Source organism: Dermacentor albipictus, chromosome 1 (assembly GCF_038994185.2).
Source record: "Dermacentor albipictus isolate Rhodes 1998 colony chromosome 1, USDA_Dalb.pri_finalv2, whole genome shotgun sequence".
Classification (NCBI taxonomy): Eukaryota; Metazoa; Arthropoda; class Arachnida; order Ixodida; family Ixodidae; genus Dermacentor; species Dermacentor albipictus.
In genome coordinates, this window is record NC_091821.1 from 477,642,023 (window position 1) to 477,669,194 (window position 27,172).

Consider the following 27,172-nt stretch of genomic DNA (forward strand, 5'->3'; position numbering starts at 1 on the left):
CAATGGGCTACGGCGCAGCGACTACACGCCCCGCATCGGACGCGGTAAGCGTCGAGCAACGCAGCGTTCGGCGCGACAACGAAATGTGCGCCTGAGCAAGCGACGCACGCCTGAGCCTTAGAAACAGCTCGTTTCTAAGGCAACACCGCGTTCACTAGAGGCGCTTTTGTACCGCTTTGAAGCACCGAACTCGTGGCTCAGTACAATGACGGGGGTGTGTCCTATGACATGTTCATGGTATTAAGCATGCATAGCATGGGGAAAACAAGAATGGCTGTCAGACATGCAGATCCTATTGTAAGATCGGTAAGAGAAAACTTCATTGAAAGCATTGCCTATATCCGAGATGTGTACCAGTCCCAGGACGAACAGCCAACATGGTATCCTGTACTTAATGACCTAGTGTCATTAAAACGTTTTTAGCAATGTCGTGTCAACAAGCTACTGGTTGGCGCTTTTAACATTTTTGTGTTGGTTTCTCTGTTTTGTGTTGTCACATTGGAAATAAAGGAAAAAAACTCGTGGCTCAGTGATAACATCTCCGTCTCACACTCCGGAGACCCTGGTTCGATTCCCACCCAGCCCATCTTGCAAGTTGTTTTTTATTCATGAAGTGCCTGTTGGGATTTATCGCTCACGGCCAACGCCGCAGACGCCGACACCGACGACACCGGCTTTTCTGCGACACGAGCTCCTTAACGCTGTCGCGTTAAAATAAAGGCTAGTATGCTTCGCATCCTGGGCTTAACCTTAGCTAAGCCACAGCCATTTCTTTATTGCTTCTGGGTGGTGACATTAAGTCTAACCCAGGCTCAGGAAATAAAGCAGTTGCATATGACATCCAAGAAGTAAAAAAAAATAAAGGCCAGAACAGTAACCACAAACTATCCGCGTTAGACAAAAAAACAAAAACAAATTGCCTTGCTTGAAGCACAGGTCTCAGTATGCGTGAAGAAAGTGCACGAAGTTGATCAGTACGTTGAAACTATTGCCAAGAAAGTTGGCGACCTTGAAAATAGGAGCCGTTGATCTAGCCTTATTGTTTACGGCATGAGTGAACCTTAAGAAGAGTCTTATGAAATGCTTCATGACACTGGTGCTGGTAAAATCCTGAAAGATATTCTTGAAGTTGACATTTCTGGGTTAGAAAGAATTCATCGACTTGGTAGACCAAAACCAGATGACGAGACTTACGCTAGCTCGGTAATTTTCAATCTGCATGACTACAAAGATAAATAAAAAATTCTTCAGAACTGCACAAAACTAAAGAATAGTGGATACTCAATCGGAGAACATTTCTCGCGCAATGTCCGTGACATCAGAAAAAAGCTATGGGATTGAACGAAGGAAAACCGCGACCGGAAGGAAAAGGTAACTTTGACCTACGATAAGGTTCGCAAAGCTGGGCGCCTTCTTGCGGGAGACCCACGGCGTGATGACATAGTTAAAGTTAAACAGAAAAACGATGAGCAACCGAACACAAATCACAGAATCACGCGATGCCACCGCAAATAACGCTACTAAACTTGAAGGCACGGAGCCTTGTGAACAAAGCGTAATGTCTGGAAGCGATTTTGCTTGCATTAAGTCCGAATTCACTGCGTGCTTGGAAGAAGTATTCAAGCTATTAAACTGGAAAGGCTTAGGAGTAAAGATCGACGGCGAATATCTCAGCAACCTTCGGTTTGCCAATGACATCGTTCTATTCAGCAACAATACAGACGAGTTACAAAAAAAAAAAGATTGAAGACCTTAACAGAGTAAGTGCAAGAGTGGGTTTGAAAATTAATGTGCAGAAGACAAAGATAATGATAAATAGCCGGGTAAAGGAACAAGAGTTCAGAATCGCCAGTCGGCCTCTAGAGTTTGTGAAGGAGTACGTTTGCCTAGGTCAATTAATCACAGGGAACCCTGATCGTGAGAAGGAAATTCACAGAAGAATAAGAATGGGTTGGATGGCATACGGCAGACATTGCCAGCTCCTGACTGGAAGCTTACCATTATCATTGAAAAGGAAGGTGCACGATCAGTGCATTTTACCAGTGCTGACATATGGGACAGAGATTTGGAGACTGAAAAAGAAGCTTGAAAACGAGTTAGGGACTGCGCAAAGAGCGATGGAACGAAGATTGCTAGGCATAACGCTAAGAGACAGAAAGAGAGAGGTTTGGATCATAGAGCAAACGGGTATAGACGATATTCTAGTTGACATAAAGAGAAAGAAAATGGAGCTGGGTAGGTCATGTAATGCGCAGGTTAGATAACCGTTCGACCATTAGGGTTACAGAATGGGTACCAAGAGAAGGGAAACGCAATCGAGGACGACAGAAGACTAGGTGGAACGATGAAATTAGGAAATTTGCGGGCGCTAGCTGGAATCGGTTAACGCAGGACAGGGGTAATTGGAGATAGCAGGGAGAGGCCTTCGTCTTGCAGTGGACATAAAACAGGCTGATGATGATGAGTATGATGATAATGATGATGATGGAAATCCGAATGTGGTCACTGTTTCAGAAAAGTGGCTGCACCCAAACGTCTCAGATAATGAAGTTGTCTCGCCAGGTTATGCAATTCTGCGCATGGGTAGAACTTCGAGAGGCGGTGGTGGTGCTATATTGTTGAGGTATGGTTTCTCTTTCACGGTTATCTCTGATGTACCGAATGTTGAAAGCCTTTGGTGTAAAATAAATATAAATGAATTCATGGTGCATATAGGCGCTGTCTATAGGCCCCCAAACGTTGAAGCAGGTTATCTGAATTCCCTATATGATTACATGCATCGACACACATCTTGTACGAAAATTATTATGGCCAGCGAGTTCAACTTTCCAGAGCTTAACTGGAACTCTGAAATCCTAAAGACCTCTGTGTAATTTCACTTTTTCAGACATTATATTTACATTCAATTTTATTCAACTTGTTCGCACACCTACTCGGGTCCAAGGTTCCTCAAGTTCGACACTGGATCTGCTTTTCGTTAGTGATTATTTTCCCTCAGCCATAACAAATATTGAAATCCTGGACGGATTTTCAGACCACAAACTTGTGTTCTGCACTCTGCCTTTTGCGGTTCCCTCAAATATAAAACGTGACGCAACGCAGATACGTCATTTGGTAAGGCAAATGACGCAGCCATTATGAGATATCTCGTTCGCGAATATGCGAACATTTTTTATATGTTTATGAATGAATCAAGTACCATTGATGAAATATGGGCGCAGTGCAAGGCTCCATGTCAGGCGTTGCATTGATCATTTTATTCCCATCATAAGAAAAGGCACTAAGCAACATGATCCATTATTACACGCGATGCTATTCACCGAAAACGTAAAATCATACGCTTAAGAAAATCGGACAAGACACGTAAGATTCATCACTATCGTACTCGTTTATCTAACTCAGTCATTAAAAGGTAAAATAAAGGATGATAAACAATATTACTACAGTACCACACTGAAAGGGTTCATTAAAACTTATCCTCACAAGTTCTGGTGATGTATAAACTCCCAAAGGTCAAATAGTACGGCAAAATCCATTAATGTAATAGGTGCCGACTTCTTCAACAGTGACTTTCAGTCACTGTTTACGCATGGTAACGGCTCTACTGGGCTTACCCTATGAAGAGCATGTGAAAACACACTTATAGATTCTCCAACAATATCCGAAGCGTGAGGGCTCACACTCTTATTAAACATTAAAGAGAAAAAATGTGATGGACGAGATGGAGTTCCAAATATGTTTTTGAAACGATTTGCCGAGCCTATCAGGGAATCCATCTATTTAAGATATAAAAAATTACTAGACGATTGTCGCCTTTCCGCTGAGCGGAAGGTGGCAAAAATAATTTCAGTGCATAAATCGGGTAGCGTTTCACCTGCGGCTAGGCCCATATCCCTCACATGCACGTATTGTATATTATTGGAACAGATTATCTTAAAATTCATGGCAACCCTTGTTGAAGCCAGTACCATATTTCAACGAAACCAACACAGATTTCATAGGGGCTTGGCGACGGCTACATAACTGATCGAAATGATTCATGATTTTGCACAATGCCTCAATATCCAGTCACAAATTGACGCAATTTTCTTACATGTATCAAAGGCCTTTGGCCGAGTATCCTATGTTAAACCTCACGTTAAACTCATAAACATATTTGATGAAGGACCAGTGATACGGTGGATATGTACTTATCTCTGTGACCTCTGTCAGTTTGTGCAGGCTCATCAGCGCACCTCGCAATAAGTTCGCGTTCTTTCAGGAGTTCCTCAAGTGTCAGTTTTAGCTCCGCTTTTGTTTCTGTTGTACATAAATGACATTCCAAATGAACCCGATGTTAAAGTTTGACTATTCGGGGGTGACTGCGTGCTGTACACAAAAGTACAGGACGCTAGTGATCACAAAAAAACTGAAAACTACCTTAGGAGAGATATGAGAGTGGTGCAACAAAGGGGAGGTGGCGATTAATTTAGGCAAAACAGTCTCTATGTCGATAAAAAGAATAAAGATATCAAAACTTGAGTATGTGTACTCTTTGACTATTACGAATATCCTAAGTGGGACTGCATTACTTCTGACATAAATTGGACTGCGCATGTCCAGAGCATAACCAGCAAAGCAATGTCCTAATTGTTCTTTAAGAGGGCTCTGCGTCACTCTACAAGTGATAAAAAACAGTTCGCTTACGTCACGTTCATCCGACCAGCTCTGGAATATGCGAACATAGCCTAGTTCGCTTACACAAAAGATAACGTCAAAACTCTTGAAATTGGGCAAAGAAAAGCCATGCGCTTTATATGCAACTGTTATAAACCCGCTCAGTCAGCCACAGAACTTTTACACTCCGGAGGCCTCCACACGCTTTCCAGCCGTGCTGAAATATATCGCCTCAAAATTTTGTATTTATTACTTAATAACTCATTAAGAACGTCCTGTTCTGACTTCTGGCTTCGCTTTTGCTTAGTTCTGCTTACTTGTTTTTCCTAGCTTACGCGCGTGCACCTATGGACTTTCCAGCGGCAAACAATGCTTAGGCTTTAGTACACACTTGTCAGCTGTTCTTGCCACATTCGGCCGTTTCAAAGTGATCGTGCCACTTGAGCCGGAACGCCGGCCACGCGAGAGAGAGAGAGAGAGAGATTGTGAAGAAGTGGCGCTATTTTCTGCAGCCCTTTAGGGAGCACGACTCAGCGCCTTGGGGAAGGGGAGGGGGACGTAAATAAGAAAGAAAAAAGACCAGAAAGCGAGATATTCGAGGCGATTGCAAAGCTCGGTACCGTTATGTACCGCTGTCAGCGGTTGCCATGCGGCGCATTCACAATTTACAAGACAGCGCCAGGTCATCCAGGAACATAAGAAGGCGTCTGAAGGCGAAACCATGGTGCCGGCCGGGGAAACAGCAGCTGAGTCGCCGAGACCGCTGGCAGTCTGAGGCGTCGCAATGAGGCGTGGAGCTGCTTTTTCGGCTGCTCCAAAGAGAAGCCCTGTCTTTGGAGCAGGCGGGACAGGAACAAAGTCGATGGTCGATTGTTTCGTCCTCGCCGCACGCTGAGCAGGCCGGGGTTGAAGCCAGGCCTTTACTGCACCTCCGGGATGCCGTCCGCCTCGGCGGAGCAGATCGGTCGAAAGGGAACGCCAGCTGCCGCAGTGGCGCGTGAGATGTTGTGTGAGGGGGAGAGTGCATGGCTGCGATGCCATGTTACCCTCCGTGCAGCAAGCTTTTGTTATGCGCCCGTTTCTAGTCTGCGCAAGCTCTCGCCTGCGTTCTGACTGCGCCTCGGTGAGGCCCAATGAAAACGCGCCAAGCGTCGAACGCGCTCGCTTGCCCGCGAGAAGTTCATCACTCGAAGGACGATCAGCAGCGTTCGATTGCACATTGCGCCACCCCAAATCTCAAGTTGGTCTACGCCCAAATTTCAAGTTTACCCAACCATAAATTTCAAGTTGGCCCGGCCATCCTCGAATTTCATTTGGGCCACCTCCTTACCCCGAAACTTCGAGTTGACCAACCCCTAAATTTAAGTTGTCTTAGATGCAAATATCAAGTTGCCCCACCCACAAACTTAAGTTGGCCCACACACAAATTTTGCTGGCGCACCCCTAAATTTCAAGTTGACTCAACCCAAATTTCAAGTTGACCCACCTTCAAATTCCTGCTGGCGCACGTCCATATTTCGAGTTGGGTCACCTCAGAATTTCAGTCGGCCCACCCCCAAATTTCAAGTTGACCCAACCCCCAATTTCAAGTTCCACCCCCGCCCCCTGAGATTTCACTTGGCCGACCCTTACTAGAAAAGCCTCACCACGAATTTTATAAGGAGCCTTATGTCTCTCTATGTATATATTCTCTTCAATTTTATTTTATTTTAACTTTTTCCCTGTTGCCTATAAAGCTACCAATTATCTACGTTTACATATTGTAGCGATGAAATGTGTTTGAGAATTACGCACTTTTGTGCAGATCCTAGATATTACACTTTTCGTGTGACAGGGCTGGAGAGGTCGCCGAACAATGCTTACGTACTAAAATTGCTGAACTCGGTTCCAAATACTGGTAGCACTCTGTTTACACGAAAAATGGAACTTATCATTTTTCTTATTGAATAAAGTGGCGGGTTTATGCCTGTGCTGCAACTCATATTGAGCGTTATAGTATATGCAACGTAAACACACACACACACACACACACACACACACACACACACACACACACACACACACACAGACAGACACACACACACACACACACACACACAAACACACGCACACACGCACGCACAAGCACGCACACGCACGCACATGCACGCACACACACACACACACACACACACACACACACACACACAAAGAAATGTGGAAACCGAACGAAGCGCCACTACCAATTGAAGTTTTATTTTATAACACTTTATGTCTCATTATATTCTGATAGAACAGGAGTTCCGTTGCAAAAGTCCGAAGGTAGGAAGAAGTAGGGCTTCTGCAATTTTTTTTTTGTGATTTGGTGCTGTTGCAAGCTGACAAAGGGGGGGCTAAATGGTCCCGAAAGGACGATACGATAACAGCTGCAGAAAAAAAATTATACAATGATAAAGGCTTGTAGGCTATTGAGAAAATATTTAGTCTGGCGAAGACCAGTGTTGTAATAGGGAAGAACCAGTTTGCCACCTTGTTAACTTTCTTAAAATTAAATTCTGGGGGTTTTACTTGCCAAAACCACGACCTGATTTTGAGGCACGCTGCAGTGGGGGGACTCGGGATTCATCACGTCCACTCGGGGTTCCTTAACGTGCGCCCAAGGCAGGGTACACGACCGCCGAGGGCGGGATTTGATCCCGCGACTTGCGCCACCGTGTGTCCGGCATGAAAGCTTGCCAAAATAGCAAAATGTAAGGCAAACTGCTTTTTGTATATTTTTTTCGGCAAGTATCCATAAAGTGGCATTTAGGACCATTGTAACCGAAAGGGAGGCCATGGCAAAGGAATGCTGACCAAGTTTTGCCACAGTTTCTAAAAAAGCTCAATGTACGTGACCCTTTCTAAACTAAAGATGTCAAGTCATTGCAAAATTGTGATAGCTCGAAATATGCTTTCTCTGCGTACATTTAAGATTTATTTTACTCAAAAGCTGATGCTTCGATGCTTGCTTCCGTGTGGGCCTGAAGTGAAAAATATTGTTTTAGGCAATATTTCTTGCCTGAAATAGATTAAATGTTGAAGAGTTAACTGAGGCTACATTTTCAATGCCATCAAATATGAGGACGATTCTTTATTAGTGTTTAAACAGTGTGAAATGACGAAACAACTTATTGTTGACTTTCTAGTTGCCTTGCGTGTCAACACGGCTAGAGCATGGCCTTCACACATGGAGTCCCGGCTTACAGACGCATTCAGTTTTTAGACATAATTAAATATCGAGTTCATGAAGGGACATGTGCATTGGATCTATGGTCTCCTCTCTCTCTCTCTCTCTCTCACACACACACACACACACACACACACACACACACACACACACACACACACACACAAACACAAGGACGCAACAAACAAAAGGAACTTACTGCCTTACATTTCAGTGCATTGAAAAACTGTAAAAAGAGAAATGGCTTCTTTTACCCTTAAGCCCGCGCTTCTGAAATCACGCCTGCACCAGATGCTTTCCTCTTTTCATCATCAGTTGAACAGATTCTTTGGCAGGCGTCCCTTATAAAGTCTGGTTGCCAGTTATGGTAACTATCCTAGAAAACGTGAAATTGGGAACAAATACTAAATTTCAGTCAACAAGACCGACCTGAAGACGTGCACCATTTCCACATCATCATCATCATCATTTACGCCCACTGCAGGGCAAAGGCCTCTCACATATTTCACCAACAACCCCGGTCATGTACTATTTGTGGCCATGTCGTCCCTGCAAACTTCTTAATCTCATCCGCCCACCTAACTTTTTGCCGCCCCCTGCTACGCTTCCCTTCCCTTGGGATCCAGTCCGTAACCCTTAATGACCATCGGTTACCTTCCCTCCTCATTACATGTCCTGCCCATGCCCATTTCTTTTTCTTGATTTCAACTAAGATGTCATTAACTCGCGTTTGTTCCCTGACCCAATCTGCTCTTTTCTTATCCCTTAACGTTACACCTATCATTCTTCTTTCCATAGCTCGTTGCATCGTCCTCAATTTGAGTAGAACTCTTTTCGTAAGCCTCCAGGTTTCTGCCCCGTAGGTGAGTACTGGTAAGACACAGCTATTATATACTTTTCTCTTGAGGGATAATGGTCTGATAATGAGGATAATGGTCATGATCTGATAATGCTTGCCAAACGCACCCCAGCCCATTCTTATTCTCCTGATTATTTCCGTCTCATGATCCGGATCCGCCGTCACTACCTGCTCCAAGTAGGTGTATTCCCTTACGACTTCCAGTGCCTCGCTGCCTATTGTAAATTGCTGTTCTCTTCAGAGACTGTTAAACATTACTTTAGTTTTCTGCAGATTAATTTTTAGACCCACTCTTCTGCTTTGCCTCTCCAGGCCAGTGAGCATGCATTCCAATTGGTCCCCTGAGTTACTAAGCAAGGCAATATCATCAGCGAATCGCAAGTTACTAAGGTACTCTCCATTAACTTTTATCCCCAATTCTTCCCAATCCAGGTCTCTGAATACCTCCTGTAAGCATGCTGTGAATAGCATTGGAGAGATCGTATCTCCCTGCCTGACGCCTTTCTTTATTGGGATTTTGTTGCTTGCTTTATGGAGGACTACGATGCCTGTGGAGCCGCTATAGATATCTTTCAGTATTTTTACATACGGCTCGTCTACACCCTGATTCCGTAATGCCTCCATGACTGCTGAGGTTTCGACAGAATCAAACGCTTTCTCGTAATCAATGAAAGCTATATTGACACGTGTACTTGTCTTTATCGGGCGACAAGTATTGTCGCCTAACAAATGTTATCGCACAGCGCGGGACGCGCCTGCATGTGTACGAAGTTTCTGGAAAGTTATCGATGCTTCTATCGGCTGTCTGTTGTCGCCGAACGTTGTGTTATCTGATTTCATCGCTTGACACGAATGGTGTAGAACATTTTAGAAGGCATGCGGGTCCCAACGTTTAATCTGGAACATTCGATGATTGCTGTATAAAAGCCGACGCGCTTGACCCGCTGATCAGATTCTCGACGATCGCCGACTGTGTTCGCCGCTTTCGTTGTGCTATAAGTGTAGCCTGTTTTGTGGGCACAGGTTCGCCCAATAAAAGCTAGTTTTGTATTCCACCGTACTGCTTCTTTCTTCGCCGTCACTACCACGTGACATCTGGTGGAGGTGCTTTACGTCCATGTACCGGACGCCCCCGACAAGCCGTAATACAAGCCCGGACCGCAAAGACAACACCAGCGCCGTCCCGGAACATCGAGCAAGCCGCCGTCCTCAACAGCTGTCCCCGGAGCACGGACTTCTACCTGAGAAGACCAAGAAGATTGTGGACAAGGCAACCCCAATGGCAGCCCCAGCATCCCCCATCGTGCTGCAGCAGCCCAGGGAACCTCCGACGTTCCGCGGATCAACATTCGAGGACCCGGAAACCTGGCTCGAAACGTATGAGAGGGTCGCTAAGTTTAACAGTTGGGACAGCGACGACAAGATGCGGCATGTCTATTTCGCATTGGAAGACGCCGCCAGGACGTGGTTCGAGAATCGGGAAGCCACCTTAACGACGTGGGACCTTTTCCGAAGCGGCTTTTTGCACACGTTTACAAGCGTCGTGCGAAAAGAGCGAGCCCAAGCTCTACTAGAAACCAGAGTGCAGCTGCCAAACGAGACGATCGCAATCTTCACGGAGGAGATGGCCCGTCTTTTCCGGCACGCCGACCCGGAAATGTCGGAGGAAAAAAAAGTTCGCTTCCTGATGCGCGGCGTCAAGCAAGACCTTTTCGCCGGACTTATTCGCAACCCACCGAAGACTGTGGCTGAGTTTTCTGCAGAGGCATCGACGATCGAGAAAACTCTGGAGATGCGCACCCGGCAATATAACCGCCAGGGGCACACGCCGCAGTATGCCATCCAAGGACTAGGTTCGGACGACCTTCAAGAGACCATCAGGGCCATTGTGCGCGAAGAACTGCGCAAGGTCCTGCCTTCGTCGCAGCCTCAAGTGGCCTCTATCGCCGACATCGTGAAGGAAGAGGTGCACCGATCCCTTGGAGTTCCTGAGGTGCAACCAGAACCACCGCAGCCGGAAGCAATGACCTACGCCGCCGCCGTCGCCCGCCGTCAAGGCCCCCCTGCGCGACCGCGCCAAGGTCCTGTAACACCGCAATTCCGTCGTCCACCGCCGCCGCCGCCAGCGCGCCCACCCGTCGCCCAGCGCACCTATACGAGGAAGACGGACATTTGGCGAGCCCCCGACCACCGCCCGCTCTGCTATCACTGCGGAGAAGCCGGCCATGTGTACCGCCGATGCCCATACCGCGACATGGGACTGAGAGGGTTCGCCGTCAACGCGCCGCGTCCACAGCTTGGGGAGCGCCCACGTGACATTGCCGATTACCTAGCCGCCACTCAGTGGAACTCTCGACGACCGTCCCGTTCGCCGTCACCAGGCCGCTACCTGTCGCCGCAGCGCCGTCCATACACTGGCCCAGCCCGGGGCCGCTCTGCGAGCCCATACCCGGAAAACTAAAAGCAGCAACCGATGGAGGTGCGGTTGCTGTTCGTCGAACTGACGAAGATCCTCCGCCGCCGACGAAGACGACGACGAAACGATCTCGACGACATAACAACGACACGCCGCCGTCCCGACGAAGCCAGGAAGGCAAGACTACACCGACGAACGACGCCTTGACGACGCGACGTTCCAACTTCAGTTCAACACGACGCAGCCGTGATCCGACGCCACGACCTAACTGCAACGCCAGACAAAGAACCACCGACCTCGACGTGCTTCTCGACGGCCACGCAGTCACTGCCTTAGTCGACACAGGGGCTGATTACTCCGTCATGAGTGGACACATCGCCGCCCAGTTGAAGAAAGTTAAGACTACGTGGGAAGGCCCTCAAATTCGAACCGCTGGAGGACACCTCATCACGCCGTCTGGAGTCTGCACGGCAAGAATTACCGTTCATGACCGGACTTACCCTGCCACCTTCGTTATCCTCCAACAGTGTTCACGAGACGTCATTCTCGGTATGGACTTCCTGAACCAACACGGCGCAGTCATCGACCTGAAGTCGAAGTCAATAACGCTGTCAGAAGATAAAGCGATACCGCCGGAGAGCCCTCGTAGTCACCACGCCTTGAGTGTGCTCGAAGACCAAGTGAGCATCCCACCCCACTCCAGCATTGTTATTTCGGTCGGCACCGAAATACCCGCTGACGTAGAAGGTGTCATCGAAGGCGACCAACGTCTCCTGCTAGACCGTGAAATTTGCGTCGCAAGAGGGATCGCTCGACTGCATGGAGGGAAAACTGAAGTGTTGCTGACAAACTTCAGCCAGGAGTTCAAGCACATCAACAAGGGCACGACGATCGCGTACATCGAGGAAATTCTGGAAACAAGTAATGCGTTTGTCCTCTCGGATTCCGCCGCATCTACCCCGACGACCATGGTTCCCGAACCAGACTACGACATTAATCCAAATCTCCCTATGATTAAGCAACAGCAGCTCAGAAGTCTGCTCCGACGATACAAAGGCTGCTTTTCGACGACATCGAGGATTCGACAAACACCAGTCGCCAAGCATCGCATAATCACCGAGGAGTACGCTCGACCACTCCGCCAAAGCCCTTACCGAGTTTCGCTGCGAGAACGCGAAGCTATAAGAGAACAAGTCGACGAAATGCTGCGCGACGACATCATCCAGCCGTCGAAAAGCCCGTGGGCATCCCCTGTTGTCCTGGTGAAGAAAAAGGACGGAACCCTACGTTTCTGCGTCGATTATCGTCGTCTGAACAAGATCACGAAGAAGGACGTATACCCCCTTCCACGGATAGACGACGCATTGGATCGGCTCTGCAACGCTAAGTACTTCTCGTCGATGGATCTCAAGTCTGGCTACTCGCAAATAGAAGTCGACGAGAGAGATCGCGAAAAGACGGCCTTCATCACGCCAGACGGCCTCTACGAGTTCAAGGTCATGCCATTCGGACTCTGCTCGGCACCTGCAACTTTCCAGCGCGTCATGGACACGGTGTTAGCAGGATTGAAGTGGCAGACCTGCCTTGTTTACTTGGATGACGTCGTCGTCTTCGCCGAAAATTTCGACGATCACCTTAGGCGGCTTACGACAGTACTAGAGGCCATCAAGTCATCAGGGCTCACTCTGAAGCCAGAAAAATGCCGCTTCGCTTACGACGAGCTTCTGTTCCTAGGCCACGTCATCAGTAAATCCGGAGTACGCCCCGACCCCCAGAAAACAGCTGCCATCGCAAAGTTCCCGCAGCCCACCGACAAGAAGGCAGTGCGTAGATTCCTTGGCATGTGTGCCTACTACAGGCGCTTTGTCAAGGACTTTTCACGCATCGCCGAGCCCTTGTTACGTCTAACTAAATGTGATGTTGAGTTCAAGTGGGAAACGCCGCAGGCCGACGCATTTGAAGAACTCAAACGACGCATGCAGTCGCCGCCTGTACTTGCGCACTTCGACGAGTACGCCGATACAGAAATCCATACTGACGCCAGTAGCCTAGGCCTCGGTGCCGTTCTAGTCCAGAGGAGAAACGGAGTCGAACAGGTGATAGCTTACGCTAGCCGGTCGCTGTCAAAAGCGGAAGGCAACTATTCTACGACCGAAAAGGAATGCCTCGCCATCGTTTGGGCTACAGCTAAATTTCGCCCTTATCTTCATGGCAGGCCATTCAAGGTCGTCAGTGACCATCACGCGTTGTGTTGGCTAGCGAGTATAAAGGATCCTTCAGGACGACTGGCGCGGTGGAGCCTCAGACTACAAGAATACGACATCACTGTAACCTACAAGTCCGGACGAAAACACTCCGATGCCGATTGCCTATCACGCGCCCCCATTGACCCGCCGCCGCAAGATGTCGAAGATGACGACGCCTTCCTTGGCATGATAAGCGCGGAAGACTTCGCTGAACAGCAACGGGCAGACCCGGAGCTAAAAGGCCTGGTGGAATATTTGGAAGGGCACACCGACGTTGTCCCCAGGGCATTTAAGCGCGGATTATCTTGCTTCACGCTTCAAAACAATCTCCTCGTGAAGAAGAACTTTTCACCAGTCCGCGCCAACTACCTTCTTGTTGTCCCATCAGGACTTCGTCCAGAAGTATTGCACGCCCTACCTGACGATCCGACTGCTGGACACCTCGGTTTTTCCCGGACACTATCGAGGATACAAGAAAAGTATTATTGGCCGCGCCTGACCGCCGACGTCGCCCGTTATGTCAGAACATGCCGAGACTGTCAGCGACGCAAGACTCCGCCAACAAGGCCAGCCGGATTACTACAGCCAATCGAGCCTCCTTGCCGACCATTCCAGCAGATCGGGATGGACTTGCTGGGACCCTTTCCGACGTCAACAACCGGAAATAAGTGGATCGTCGTGGCGACAGACTACCTTACCCGCTTCGCTGAAACTAAAGCACTGCCGAAAGGTAGCGCAGCCGAAGTAGCAAAATTTTTTGTCGAAAACATCCTGCTTCGACACGGCGCCCCAGAAGTCCTCATCACCGACAGAGGAACGGCCTTTACAGCAGAGCTCACCCAAGCCATTCTGAAATACAGTCAGACAAGGCACAGGAGGACCACGGCCTACCACCCGCAGACGAATGGTCTTACGGAGCGGCTGAATAAGACCCTCGCCGACATGCTAGCGATGTACGTCGACGTCGAACACAAGACCTGGGATGCCGTCCTGCCGTACGTAACATTCGCTTACAACACGGCGTTGCAAGAAACAACACAGATCACGCCGTTTAAGCTGGTTTACGGCAGGAACCCGACGACGACGCTCGACGCCATGCTGCCCCACGTCACTGACGAAGAGAATGTTGACGTCGCTAGCTATCTCCAGCGCGCCGAAGAAGCCCGACAGCTCGCCCGCCTACGGATCAAGAACCAACAGAGGACCGACAGCCGACACTACAACCTCCGACGACGCTTTGTTGAGTACCAGCCCGGCGACCGTGTTTGGGTTTGGACACCGATACGCCGACGAGGACTCAGTGAGAAACTACTCCGACGCTATTTCGGACCCTACAAGGTCATCCGACGTATTGGCGCTCTGGACTATGAGGTCGTGCCAGACGGCATTTCGCATTCACAGCGACGTCGCGCACGACCTGAAGTGGTCCACGTGGTGCGTCTTAAACCATTTTACGGACGCTAACGAACTTTCCTTATTTTGTTTTTTTTTCTTTTTCTTTGCTATGAGTGCTTACTTATTACTTTCGTTTGGTTGCAGCATCGGGTCGATGCTTTTTAAGAGGGGGGTATTGACACGTGTACTTGTCTTTATCGGGCGACAAGTATTGTCGCCTAACAAATGTTATCGCACAGCGCGGGACGCGCCTGCATGTGTACGAAGTTTCTGGAAAGTTATCGATGCTTCTATCGGCTGTCTGTTGTCGCCGAACGTTGTGTTATCTGATTTCATCGCTTGACACGAATGGTGTAGAACATTTTAGAAGGCATGCGGGTCCCAACGTTTAATCTGGAACATTCGATGATTGCTGTATAAAAGCCGACGCGCTTGACCCGCTGATCAGATTCTCGACGATCGCCGACTGTGTTCGCCGCTTTCGTTGTGCTATAAGTGTAGCCTGTTTTGTGGGCACAGGTTCGCCCAATAAAAGCTAGTTTTGTATTCCACCGTACTGCTTCTTTCTTCGCCGTCACTACCACGTGACAATATATAAGGGTTGGTTATATTCTGCACATTTTTCTATCACCTGATTGATAGTGTGAATATGGTCTATTGTTGAGTAGCCTTTACGGAATCCTGCCTGGTCCTTTGCTTGACAGAAGTCTAAGGTGTTCCTGATTCTATTTGCGATTACCTTAGTAAATAGTTTGTAGGCAACGGACAGTAAGCTGATCGGTCTATAATTTTTCAAGTGTTTGGCGTCTCCTTTCTTATGAATTAGGATTATGTTATCGTTCTTCCAAGACTCCGGTACGGTCGAGGTTATGAGGCATTGAGTATACAGGGTGGCCAGTTTCTCTAGACCAATCTGTCCTCCATTCTTCAACAAATCTGCTGTTACCTGATCCTCCCCAGCTGCCTTCCCCCTTTGCATATCTCCCAAGGCTTTCTTTACTTCTTCCGGCGTTACCTTTGGGATTTCGAATTCCTCTAGACTATTTTCCCTTCGATTATCGTCGTGGGTGCCACTCGTACTGTATAAATCTCTATAGAAATCCTCAGCCACTTGAACTATCTCATCCATATTAGTAATGATATTGCCGGCTTTGTCTCTTAACGCATACATCTGATTCTTGCCGATTCCTAGTTTCTTCTTCACTGTTTTTAGGCTTCCTCCGTTCCTGAGAGCATGTTCAATTCTATCCATATTATACTTCCTTATGTCAGCTGTCTTACGCTTGTTGATTAACTTCGAAAGTTCTGCCAGTTCTATTCTAGCTGTAGGATTAGAGCCATTCATACATTGGCGTTTCTTGATCAGATCTTTCGTCTCCTGCGATAGTTTGCTGGTATTCTGCCTAATGGAGTTACCACCGACTTCCATTGCACACTCCTTAATGATGCCCACAAGATTGTCGTTCATTGTTTCAACACTAAGGTCCTCTTCCTGAGTTAAAGCTGAATACCTGTTCTGTAGCTTGATCTGGATTTCTTCTATTTTCCCTCTTACCGCTAACTCATTAATCGGCTTCTTATGTACTAGTTTCTTCCGTTCCCTCCTCAGGCCTAGGCTAATTCGAGTTCTTACCATCCTGTGGTCACTGCAGTGCACTTTGCCGAGCACATCCACATCTTGTATGATGCCAGGGTTAGCGCAGAGTATGAAGTCTATTTCATTTCTAGTCTGGCCGTTCGAGCTCCTCCACGTCCACTTTCGGCTATCCCGCTTGCGGAAGAAGGTATTCATTATCCTCATATTATTCTGTTCCGCAAACTCTACTAATAACTCTCCCCTGCTATTCCTAGCGCCTATGCCATATTTCGCCACTGCCTTGTCTCCAGCCTGCTTCTTGCCTACCTTGGCATTAAAGTCGCCCATTAGTATAGAGTATTTAGTTTTCACTCTACCCATCGCCGATTCCACGTCTTCATAGAAGCTTTCGACTTCCTGGTCATCATGACTGGATGTAGGGGCGTAGACTTGTACAATCTTCATTTTGTACCTCTTATTAAGTTTCTCAACAAGACCTGCCACCCTCTCGTTAATGCTATAGAATTCCTGTATGTTACCAGCTATATTCTTATTAATCAGGAATCCGACTCCTAGTTCTGTTCTCTCCGCTAAGCCCCTGTAGCACAGGACGTGCCCGCTTTTCAGCACTGTATATGCTTCTTTTGGCCTCCTCATCCACTTTTCCACATGGTAGCCTGTAAACTAAAGAAGGTCACGAGCAGGCATATTGTTCCCGCGGTGTTTCTTTTTTTGCCCAGGGGAAGCTTTTAAAGCTATGTCCCCGTATCTGCAGCATCAGTTGAGTCAAAGGGGAATGTGACAAGAATCACGGCATGCTTTTTACCAAATGTTCCGCAGTAGTCGTGAATGAGAGACCATATTTGTCTTGCGGCAAGCGAAGCCTACCTTGGCCAGACCGGTCGATTCGCTGATGGCCGTGTGAGGGAGCATGCACAAATTTAAAGAAACCCCTATGATGCTGACTTGGCCACACATGTAAACAGCTGTGGGTGCGAGGCAGGGTTTAATTACGCTAGGATTCTCAGCAGGAGTAAAGATATGGCGGCGAGAGAGGGCCCTATATAGAAGCCTATCGTATCAAGACAATGGGAGGGGGGTGTGCCTCGGTCGTTATATAACGTGGAACTTTCATCTGTAGAAGCTTAGTTATGAAAAGTTTGTGGCTGCTGATCAATTTTACCATTCTCATGATTGCAGCGCATGCGCAGCTACTATTCTGAAAAAAAGAGCTATGAAATGAAACTTCAGCTGGCTGTGGCGCTTTGTTTGGATTCCACCTTCCTCTGTGGACGCTGCATGTGCATGTGTTTGCGCCGTTCACGCCGGAATTAAGGTGCACAAACTCGCCCCGCGACAAGTTCTGCTAGGCTTTATGAAGGTATATATAGCTTTCTTCGTCTATTAGTTTTAGGGCGCCGCTCTTAATTAGAGTGAACGCGGAGCGGGAGATAAAAGACGCGGGCCGTGACCGGCGGAGATCAATGGCAACGACCCCTTCAGTGACGTGCGCGCGGGAAACTGGTGTCATGTGGAGCCGCCCGACCGCTCGATGCGTACTCGCATCTGGTCTCAGCCGGGCCGCTCGTTTCGCACTATCGTGCGCTCGCGTCAGCTCTCCCTCGCTCTCGTTTGATTTTCTCGGTTTGGTCTCGTTCGCGCTTGTTTCGATTGTCATGGTTTGCGATTGTTTTTACAATGATCAGTCTAAGCGGACACGTCCTAACGGAAACGCTTGCGGAGACACCGCGCCATATCCGATTCTGTACGACCAGACGGAGTTTGAATACAAGGAGGTGGATGCGACACCCATTCTCCCTGGCTATAGGACGCGGCTACGCCGCAGCAGAAGAGCGCACACGAACATGATTATGATCAGTGGCAACGACGTCGTCATCTTCATAAGATATGACTCACGTTAAGAACGAAGGACGAAGAACGTAAACACAGCGCCGACCTGCCATCAGAGGGAGGGAAAAAAAAACACGCGACATCCGGCACCTACCGAGAAGAGACGAGATTTTCACGCCGTCACGTGACTGCAGCCGCAGCGGCTCGCCGGCGACGCGCCGCGCGCGTTTTACCGCTAGTGTGTATGGGGCTAGCGACGATCGCTCCCAGATAACGGCAGGGTAGCGCGCTTCGTCTGTTCGCCGACGACGCAGTCGATAAGCCTTGCGACGAGTGCCTCAAAACAAAGCGCTACATGAGCGAAGCTCTGTCCGCAGCGGCTGCTCTGAATCGCGACCGCGTCACGCGCGAGCTGCCTCTCGCGATCTCCCTATTAGCGGGGCAGTCGCGCCACACTTTGCTCGTTCGCAATGCGCCTCACAAGACAGATTGTCCGCGCCAGCCAATGTATCGCGAAACGAGGACGTGTATAGAGCTGCGCTCAAATTTCGCACTAGGGAGTATCGTAATTGTCGGTGAATTTTCTTCTACTTGCTTGCCCATGATGGCACATTCGATCTTTTAATAAGCAATACTTCACAACGTACTATGTAATGACAGAAACTGGCTCGCTTTAAGAATACCAGCATGTGAACATCGTGTTATATTAATTGTGACAACGGCTGTTCATTATTCCAAAACTATTTGATATTAGATTCGATTCGCTTCTGGAACTATTCTATAAGTATTCGATTCGGTCTGAAAAATTAATATCCGCACACAAGGTTACGGTAACACGTACAGCGTTAACGTAAGAAACTCTTGCGGCGGTTGGCTTGCACAGCAATGAGTGTCTGTAGACATAAGATTTTACAAAACTTACAAAAAATATATATATTGCCCAGCATTTACATGTGCAGATTCTTTTTCCGGCACCAAATAAGCTTGCAAGCTTATACAAGGTGACCGATCCAATTACTGCTGACAAACAGCACTGCAATGGAAGATGCGAGGTTAACTTTATCGATTGTTCCGAGTGCCTGATACAGCATGTAGCGTACATGCCATTGTCGTACGGTGGATTTTATGTGTACCAGATGGGACGATGCCTGAATGTCCGGTTACGGTAACACGTACAGCGTTAACGTAAGAAACTCTTGCGGCGGTCGGCTTGCTATTCACTGCAATGCGTGTCTATGACGTCTATAATAATGTGCGATTAGCATTCTTAGCCTACTTGAGCCACATTGTGTCAATCCATTTACATCCTTACACAGATATTCAATTTTTCAAACATTACTTAAAATTTCGCTCGTGCTGGGCAGATTCCAACCGCGTCACATGGGTTACTCAAGGACCGTAGCCTTAACGTTGCTTTAGTACTGCGCAACGAATGGCCGCAATCATGATGATGGTATAATAAAGCTTTAATGAAGTCCTGCAAATCGTGAGTCTTCACGAAGCGGGCCGCTCCCACGTGGGAACCGGAAGGCCGTGCCTCTCGGCCGCATCCTGGGCCTGCTGGACAGCCCACTGTTGGTCAGCCAGAAGAGGCCTGCGGAGAGCCGCCTCCCATCTGGCCGAGCTGTTATCGATGATAGAGCGTTACCGGGCACACAGCCAGAGCGCCTGTTCTAACGTGGCTTTTCCCCCACACTCGTGGCACGTACCATCGGTGTAAGCATCTGGATATATTTTATGTAGGAGCGGCGGATTCGGATACGTATTAGTTTGTACCTGCGAGAGAATAATGCACAACGTTAGCACGCACAATGCGGAGTTGTGGGCGGAGCCAGACGTGTTAGGTAACACGTGAGATAGTTCAAGCAGCACATCTACAAATTTAGCAGATAAATGGGCGAGTATATGGTATCAGTTTCGTTTTCCGCAGAAGGGCAAGTACGTGCGCCATCTTTAGCATGTTGTCATGTCGTGTTTACCATGCGCAGTGGGACACATGAATATGCTTGTGTGTTTTCTAAATAAACAGATGGAAGTTACCACCATGTGTTGAAATAGTTCTCTTCGCTTTTCGTCCTTTCAGTGCTATCCAGTTTCCCACAATGATGCGGAGAGACAGCTATGAATTTGGCGATGCGGTAGAGTCGAGTTTGTGGGAATTCTTGATGTTTCGCCGTCGTCGCCGTGAATACGGAGGTGGAACTTGGGTGGGACATTAACAGCCAGAAGTCTAAGCGGTCAGCACTCCAACATGTAGAGGGGAAGCAGGCGGGAAACAAACACACTTACTTGATGGTGGTGACAATCTCGCCATGTGACGCATACCCACTAAGGCCATTAATCAAGAGACATGACAATTGCGAACGATCAATATCAGCTTTCAAGAGGCTCAATAAACAAAGTGAGAGTGAAAATAAATTGTGCGTGGTCTTCTGGGTAGCCATATGGCAAATGAAGACTATGCTAGAAGCACACCAGGAAGACAACCCATTGGCGGTTAATAAGTTCTGTACTGCAATTATTTAACTAGTCCTACCAAAAGAAGCAAGTTTACCGCTGTATATGGTAAACATTTGCCCTCCGTTTGAACTAACGCGTCCTACAACAAGACACCAAATATGGTAGCATGCCCTGACGAAAAGAAAGAAGAAGAAGCACACCTCTAATTCGAGTCGTAATTGCCATGTTTCGAGGCAACGACAACAATGTACGCCTCTCTCCCGACGCCTGTGCCTTCGCCAGACCATAGTGGAAGCCCTGAGCGCCAGCTGATCGTCACGCCCATCGGCGTAACGCGCTACTGCAAGCTGTGGATAGTGGTCGCCTGCTCGGCCTGCCTGGCTGGAGGCTTCGTCCTCAGGATGAGCAACCCGACGCAGCATCCTGGTAAGGTTACGTTCAATGAGCCATCTTCTAGGAAACGTGTGGTCGACGCACCGAGCGCGCTACCGACACCCTGCCACTGCGAAATATTTTTACCGATTCAAATTTACCTCTGTACTTTACCCAAAAGAACAAAAGAAGAAAGCTAGTAACTGGTAGAAGGTCCTCTGCCATGGCTCGAAACCGTCAAGGACAACCCGATAGTGCTTCGATACCTTTTCCACTAATGTCGGGACTACTTCTTTCATCAACCGCGATCAAGACCTGTCAATGTCCGAACATCGACTGCACTTGCGCGTCGCGTTGCACTGGGTACCGGATGATAAGCTTAACAAATTTTCGAATTGGTAAAGTTGCACGAAGGTATCTCTACCCGTCGTTGCGACAATGCTGTTATCAGGGTGGTGAATGATGATGTCACGTTATTGTGAATTAAAGTTTCTTATCTGCATTTCAGCTATACAGCATGTGCGTCAACGTTATCTCTCCGTTGAGTTTTTGTTTCTTGACTGATGGCGAAGACTTTTTTTTTCAGCAAGCACCGCCAGTCTTCGTATTTTCTGCTCCTGCTGAAGTGTCGGGCGAAGTTATTTTGTGCCCATCTGGCGACCACTACTGACTTGACACGAAAGCTTGCTCATTAGAAGCAAAGAAGTCTGGGTGTTACAACCTCGCAATCACATTCCACCCAATTCAACTATATCTGAACTACCGCGCGTCACCTACTTCTCGTAAGATAGGTTGAAATGCATTGGGGCGTTGCAGCTTATTGATGTTATGGTGCGGTTAAGTGGTCAGCTTATTTTTTAAAAAATATTCTAATTTAACGGAATAGTCTTCACCTGTAGATTCAGGCGCAAAAAATTGTCAGAAATCAGGGAAAATCAGATTGTCAAAAAGTTGTAACCACATGTCTAAAAAAAATTCTTTGACACTGCAACGAGAGCAGATGTCGCAATTTCTTAATGCGCTGCGGAGGGAGTGTTAGAACCGCCCAAATTTAGATCTTACGTACAACTTACGTTCTTGTTGGCGTATATACCGACTAACTACACGAGGCCTCAGCTTCTTCCTGAACGTACCGACGTAATTTATTGCCGCGCGTATTGCGCCAACGCTGTCTGCTTTAACATCTCTACAAGGAACACCTTTTCAGAACGGCGATACCATTTCGGCTCGCAGAGTTTCGTCGCTTGTAGTACATTATGCGTTGTCTCATTAAGGCGAAAGCCTTAAGTGGCTCATAGCACCGATGGCCTTGAAAAAAACGCTTCGTTCGGTTCAATGGTACGAAAGCTATCACCATCAGCAATGGCTCATGCCCCCATAAGCAAGCAAAAAAATGCAATGACTCATACCCCCGTAAGCTTGAGGCTACAAGCGCTCAGCAAATTGAAGCGAACAGTGCATACACTCATCGAAATCACCCACGCAACACCCAGAACAGCATACGTTGCGATCCCCTGCGGAGAGGGTGCAACGTAAAGTCGAAGAGAAACGTCGTTGGCGTGGTTGGCGTGAGTATGACCCCCCCCTCATAAGAGCGCGCGAAGCCGAGACTGCGAAAGCAGCAACGCGACGATATGAGAGGGCGCATTTCAAGCGTGCAGCCGGCTTTCGCCTTGACGTGTTACAATGGCGTAACATGCTGCCTAATTTTTTTTTAATGGCCCACTATAGTGCGTTCTTTTGGGTAGATGAGCAGCTGAAGGAACACCAGTCACTATTCTTGGCGTTATGAAGCCCGAGGGCTTAGCAAGTCCCAGCCTCATTTCGATGGGATCTAACTGCAAAAAAACAGCCGTGTACCATGCATTGGGGTACGTTAAACAAGCCCCGGTAGCCAAAACTAATCCGGAGGGCCCCTCCCCTCACCCCCCCCCCCCCCCGAATGGCGTGCCTCATGATCATAACGGGGTATCAGCGCGTAACATCCCATATTTCTTTTTGTTTTAATAAAATTATGGCTATTTTAGCTGTTACTGTTGAGGGATTTGTGCCTTCGACATCGATTTATGTGCGCAAATTTGTGCGGACTCCGCACTAAGGCTAACCATTGATAGTTAGTAGAAGATGAGGTTTAGGTTCTCGGACGCGTCTCAACATGAACCAGAAATCTTTCTCTCGTCACAATCCATCTGTCTCGGCCATGTTAGTTTTTCTTCAATGCTTCGAGAGCAATATCCTTACATACTCTGAGGAACTGACCACCACTTGTTATTTAGCGGAATGGTCGTATTTTATGGAACTGTGAAAAAAAAAGCTGCTCGCGCATTTGAAGCATGTGTTCAATGTGTGTCGTTATTGTCTAATACTAACAATTCAGAGCTAATGATATTGTATGCAACGTGAAATACAGGGTGTTTCAGAGAACACTGACAATATTTTTTAATTGCCTGTGGCAGATAGCGCAACTCTAGTACATGAGCTGGTCTACTCGAAGAGGTGAACATTACTTGCACAAAGCAATGAAATGCATAACCGACCAATGAACAAAATTCCACTAATTAAGTTTTTAACTATTTACCTTATTGCATATATTGCAGTTTACAAATTCTAGCGGATGAGACTTCAAGGCATATCTACTTGAAAAGGTTGGTGTGGATGACACCATTCCCGAGATATGCGTCGTCAAACTTGCGGTGAAAATGCACTGTTGTTCCACTTACATTGTTAACAATGCGTCGTTTTATGCATTGAAGCACGAAAGTAACTGGAATGTCAATGCATTTCTCCGCAAAGTTCGGGAATTCATATCTCGAAACTAGTGTCACCCTGAGAATTCGTTCGAAGTGGACCTGCCTTGCGAACTCCCAGGATAGAATTTGTAAATTTCAATGCGTACCATGCGGTAATTAGTTAGAAACGTAATTAGAGATTGTGTAATTAGTCAAATATGCATTTCAATTCACTGTGCAACAAATGTCCGCCTCTTCTAGTAGACAAGCTCTTGGACTAGAATTGTGTTATCTGCCACAGTCAATTAAAAAGAAATTGAAAGCTTGCGCTGAAGCACCCGGTGTGTATACTTCCTGTATCTTTCATGTTTCATTATTTGCAAAAAAATCCTACCACTGTTTTCGACTGTTTGCTTTGCAGGACCTGGTTTCCTGCACGCTGTTAAGCCCAATCGAAGAGTCCGCGTCGTACCTAAAAGTGGTATGAATACTGTTCATCATTGGTGGCACACATTTTTCGATTCTTTTGACATCGCGCTCTGTGGGAGAGATATAAATAAAATAGTTCCCAAAATATTGGTTCAATAAGCTAAATTTATATCGAACGTGACTAAACGAATTTTTCAAACACAGTGAGCATCCATTTTTTTACTATTGTTTTGAATCACGTGTAGATGATTACCAACACCAGTGCACACTGCAAAGCAATATACAATTTCGAATAGAAAATAAGATCCTTCACCTGTGTTGACATCTGCTTGCATAGACGATACCAGCTCTAAATGGCAGAATGTTTCATTCTATTTTCGCAATGCGAGATATCTGACTAGTTGTTATTCCAGGACCACACTTTTCTTAGGTGCGCAGACCCCCATCCCTGTGCATACCAAAGGAAAAAAATACAAGCTTGTGGCATTTGTACTTTTACCTTCTGTGCCCGTGGCTTCGGCGCGTTAAACAAAGTGTAGTCTCTTACTTTTATTTTCAAATTTAAAATGAGCTCGCTATCATTTTGAGGATAATACCTGAGCTAATGAGCCTACTGTTGTATGAGATTGCAGTGCGATCGTTGCTGTCTGCGCCAGCCTTACCACAATTTATTTGTAGCTGATGCTAAAGTGTCGTGCATAAGGAGGTGACTTGTGTGTTCTTACCGTAGAGAACTGTATTAACCTATAGCAATAATGTCATACCGCCCCTACAACCTGTGATCTTTGTCCCTTGCATTCATGTCAAATTTGCTATACCGTTGCAGGGTACCAACCAGACGACCTAACGCCCAACGCCACAGGAATGACCGATATGGAGGTAATGCGGGCGTGAAACAGTCATTGTATGTGTATGACACCTTCCTGCGATAACTGCGTAGTGAAACTCATGTGCTCTGCTTTGGCCATGCTACGTTTTGCGGTCAGGCTTTGTCCTGAACCAGTTTGGCCAACGGATAGTGTGGTAACACAACTTGCGCATTTTGAGGCACTGTCAACAGGGCTCAAAGTGAAGCGACGTCTGCCAAGGATTTAGCCAGGAGCGGCCAGGAGTGAGCGCCCACTGGCAGGCGTACCTGTGGTCTGATATGAAGTTTCACGTTGTTCGAGGCTAGCTGAGTGCTTAAAACTAATCAACATTAGCGAGACTCAACGGCTACGACGCCGATAAGCAGGTGGCCAAAGTTTAATTCCTACGCGGTCGGCCATGGCCGAGCGTGAGCAGACGATAATCCACTTCTTCCTGAAGTGCGTAATTATTATCGAAATTATAAAGCACATTTTAGCTTCAGCCTGTTATCAGATAGGTTAGAATGTGGGGTTTTACGTGCCAAAACCACGATTTTGAGGCACGCCGCAGCGGGGGACACCGGAAATTTGGACCACCCGGGATTCTTCAACGTGCATCTAAATCTCACTGCACGGGTGTTTTCGCATTTCGCCCCCACCAAAATGCGGCCGCCGTTGCCGGGATTCGATACCGCGACCTCGCGCTTAGGAGCCCATCACCACAGCCACTCAGCAACGGCGGCGGGTGCCTATCAAACAGCGTCACTAAATACACACAGTGACAGTAGAAAGAAGGGGACGGATCCAAACACCCTTCTCGATTAAGGTCAGGTATCAGTCAATAGCAGGCATATTTGTGAATCTTGCATATGACGACTGAAATGCAAGTCACCGGCAGCTTCGAAGCGGCTGAGGAGCAGGCATCTGTTGCAAAGAGAGCATTTGAGAAAAAAGAAAAAAAAAGATTTGGCGCCCGGCTGGCGAGCTCCACGCATCGCGCACGACTACAAAATTTGGCTGGCTGAGGTGCTAAGAGCAACGTATCCCATCTGCGGACTGCGTTTTTTTTTTTTTCACGAAGACCGAGGTGGCTAGAGAAGGTGTTTGAGCGCCGTTTTAAGTCCAACAAACAGTGGCTTAGAGGAAGTTTCACGACACACACGAGTGTCTTGCGCTTGAGTCTGGTGCCGTTTGAAAGAAGGTAATTAAGCGTTTTGTTGCAGTTGTATTTGCTAATACACTCCTAAATATTGCAGTTTTTATCATCCGTGTAACTTAATAGGCATCCTTTCTTTTCTTGTGCGGATTCATGAGCGCTACCTTTGGCTCCACAGATTATGGAAGGAGAATGGCAGAGTGGCATTGTGTGCGACGCTGTGTAGCTCTACGATGCGTATCACAAATGTACTGGGTGCCTGGTCTGTTTGAGAACGCATTATTGGTTTCTGGAAACGCAAAGATGCTTCAAGCAGAGCGACATGCTTCGACCAAGCTTTGTTGACCGTTTAATACTTTCCAAGGCAGTCATTCAAGATGGCCTACACTTGCGGGACAAACTCAACCGACCGGATTGCGTTTCTAAACTGGCTGTGGTTTTCTCTCTGTCATTACAGACTCGCAAACTGCATATAGAAATTACACGTGGGGCCGAATGACACCGCTAGCTTGCAGGATTCTCAAACAATATGGGGTCTTCGCTTCGCGCAAAGAGCTGATTTGGGTGCCAGGTCACAAGGGGGTAGAGGGAAATGAGCGTGCACACGCTGCCGCCCGGGCTTTTCTCACCCGGGGTCCCTCCTCCTCTCTCCCCGAAGACTCGGGCTTCCCAGTGTCATTAATAACTTATGCAGAAGTAACGGCACTTGCGTTTATCACGACGAAAATACCTGGGCCCGACCAAGGGATTAGATAAATCAGAAGAATGTCATTTACAAAGATTACAAACCATTTCATTAATAACCCAGTCCAGCTACATGCTATTGAGCCACAATCCTTTTCGGCCGAGCGTAAATTCCGGGGGGAGAAAGCAGATTCGTACAATATGGTTTGGGCCTGCCAGGCTAATAGTGCCTTGGAAACTATACAACAGCCAATGTGGAAAGGATGGGAGGCAGCCCAGTCCCCTTCAAC

General features: G+C 47.6%; 2 protein-coding genes across 3 annotated transcripts in view; one reads left to right on the forward strand and one right to left on the reverse strand.

The window, feature by feature from the left end:
• Positions 1-27,172, reverse strand: part of LOC139059553 (uncharacterized) — a 70,315-nt gene that overhangs the window by 40,983 nt on the left and 2,160 nt on the right. The gene's annotated exons all lie outside the window — the stretch shown is intronic.
• The window catches only part of LOC139059552 (uncharacterized), a 67,994-nt gene continuing 61,667 nt past the window's right edge, over positions 20,846-27,172 (forward strand). For both annotated transcript variants that reach the window (XR_011514195.1, XM_070537981.1), the window contains exons 1-3: positions 20,846-21,090; positions 24,187-24,246; positions 25,021-25,073. Coding sequence is in view for 1 of the 2 variants with exons in the window: in XM_070537981.1 (XP_070394082.1) it covers positions 20,910-21,090; positions 24,187-24,246; positions 25,021-25,073 (294 nt within the window). In the remaining variant the exon portion in view is untranslated. The remainder of the gene's footprint in view (positions 21,091-24,186; positions 24,247-25,020; positions 25,074-27,172) is intronic.